At 36.3% G+C, this 2696-nt stretch overlaps 1 protein-coding gene across 1 annotated transcript; it reads right to left on the bottom strand.

Moving 5' to 3' along the window:
* Window positions 1-905: 905 nt before the first annotated feature.
* LOC149206030 (putative calcium-binding protein CML7) lies at window positions 906-2151 on the bottom strand. The gene is made up of 2 exons (XM_089397567.1): window positions 2135-2151; window positions 906-1314 (listed from the first exon to the last, which is right to left on the bottom strand). The coding sequence occupies exons 1-2, from the start codon at window positions 2149-2151 to the stop codon at window positions 906-908; spliced, it is 426 nt and encodes a 141-aa protein (XP_089253693.1).
* Window positions 2152-2696: the final 545 nt, after the last annotated feature.

Genomic DNA, 2696 nt, shown 5'->3' with positions numbered 1-2696 from the left:
TATCAGCGAAAACAAATCTTATCTATGCAAAGAGATAAAAGATAAGCTTCTTCGAAAAACTTTTTTATTTCCACCAAGTGATTTGTCTATTTATCAATTTAATAATGATGTGTGGAATTAAACCATATCAATTTATTAGAAATTATTGAAATTTTTATTTATTAACACCAATCTAGTCAAAACAATCCCAAATCTCCCCAAAACGACTGTTTTAACCTCATGCATTCAAACAAAATGAGCCTAACATACCCTAAACAAAATGAATTAAGTGAGTTGTTGACTTAGCCTAAAAAACCCTAACTGACATAGCCTGATCACATTCCAACTTCAAGTCATTAACTAAAATAGTCGAAAGACCCTCACCCTATATCTCAAGTCTTGAAGCACTTGGTTGCCTTCATTACCAAACATTGCTTGCATACGTTTGGACTTGATTTGGTTTATAAAAATTTGCTTAGCCAAAGAGAGCTGGGAATCCATTTGTGATTATTTACAGATTTGCAAATGGAAAATGCAAACTATTTTATGCAATCAACGAAGAATTGCAAATTGCAAATTACAGATTTGCAAATTATAGATTTGTAAATGAAATATATAAACTATTTTATCTCATCATAACAGAATTGCTGAAATTAAAGTCATCTATTATGATCAATTTATCAAAAAGTTATGTCAGCCAGTATGTTTAATCTATCAAGAAGTTTCAAAATTTTAAACTCAAGTCATACATCATGTTCAATCTATCAAAAGTTGTTTACTTCAAAATTTATAATTTATGTATCAATTTTCCCTATGTTTATTTTTTATATAAAATAACATATAAGAATATTTTACAAAGCTCCCAAAATCGAGGTCTGACTACTTTGATTATTAATCAAATGTAAAACCAAAATATATTGTTTTGTTTAAAACTCGATCTCGTAGCAGATGTTTCCGTCAAAATCGACCTTAATTTCTCGAATACACTCATCGAATTCTGACGGCTCCAGCTTCTCCCCGACGCTGGTAAGAATATGACGGAGTTCCCTGGAAGAAATCTTGTTGGTGCCACCTTTATCAAGGGCTTTAAAGGCATCCTTGAGTTGAACATGGAAGCTCCCTCCCTTCGAGTTCCATTTCATCACGTCCACGAAGCGAGGGAAGTCGATGGTGTGGCTGATCTCTTCGCGTTTAATGATCTCTTTAAGCTCCGCCTGAGTGGGATTCTCCCCTAGGGATTGCATAACGGTTCCCAGTTCGGCCACCGTAATGTACCCGTCACGGTCGGTGTCGAATAGGCTGAACGCCTCCCACATTGGAGCGATCTGCTCTTCACTCCAGATCAAAACTGAAATTTTACTGAAAAACTATTTTGTTTGTTCCTACCAAAATTAATTAACATCAAAATTCCCTCTGAAATCCACTTAATATCGTATTAGATGCCCAGTAAGCATTGTTTGGGGTGACTCGTAGCAGATGGTTGCGGGGCGATTCTGACCCGGCGATTCTCAAAATCGCCCCATCTGCTACGAATCGCCCCAAACAATGCTTACTGGGCATCCAATACAATATTAAGCGGAGAAATCCTAGCCCCGCGAAAGATTTGCGGTGATGGCACTGCTGGGAATTGAACTGGGGTCGCCTTGGGTGTTATTGCAACAGGGGGCGATGTCAGTGCTAGTGCCGGAGAGGCTAAGCCCATCAATACCGTGACGAAAATGAATATGACTCTAACCCTAATGACTTCACAACACACCCTATTACCAACTATCTTATATCTGACATTTAGTCATTAATTTGATCTTATATCTATCATTTAGTCATTAATTTGATTATTTTCTTATTATTCAGTTATATAATTATATCATATTATGTTTGATCCTATATCAAATATTTATCAGAGTGAGGAAAATCGGTTAGTAAAAGATATATGACTTAGTTTTTTAAATTGACGACAGGATTATCCATTAATTCAATGTAAAAGATATATTACTTAGTTTTTTAAATTGACTTCTACTTAATATTCATTCGCAGTTTCCGTAAAGAAAAACTTGGCAAAAGTACCTACAACAAGTGGTGAATTGTGAGAAGAATATGTACAAGATCTGCGGGAGTCTTATCTTGTTGAACGGACACACCGTAAGATGTATCACACCTCATCTCTTTTCTCATTGAACGTCATTGTCAGTATTAATATGAAAACAACATACAAACAATTATATCCACAAACAATCAAATGACCGGCCACATACTACCATGTCATTTCCCTAATATTATTACTGTGATACCATTTCTGCCTCAACTTTATGCTTAAAAATTCCATGGAATTTCCCCAATATTATAGATATGATACCATTTCTACCTCAATTTAAAGGCACACACTACAAAATATCCACCTCATTCACCCTTTCCCACAGCAGGCCCATGATTGTTACGTATTAGCTTTGGTCATTCAATTCCATGTCAAACTTGTAAATGGAATTAGGTATTAGGAAATGGATTCTGAACTGCACATTGAATTAATGGATAATCCTATCGTTAATTTAAAAAACTAAGGTGGTGGGGCGATTCTGAGAATTACCCTGCCACCACCACTGGTGGCGGGGCAGTGGCAGGGCGATTCTCAAAATCGCCACACCACTCGGCAATTCTCAGAATCACCCCATACTGTGTTGCTGCACATTCTAATGTGTAAAGACAATGAACCTGCTTTGCTG

Source organism: Pinus tabuliformis, chromosome 1_2 (genome assembly GCF_031772625.1).
Source record: "Pinus tabuliformis cultivar Carrire ecotype Pingquan chromosome 1_2, CPIR1, whole genome shotgun sequence".
NCBI classification, from domain to species: Eukaryota; Viridiplantae; Streptophyta; class Pinopsida; order Pinales; family Pinaceae; genus Pinus; species Pinus tabuliformis.
Note: the sequence above shows the minus strand (reverse complement) of the source record. Positions and strands in the feature narration are given on the sequence as shown.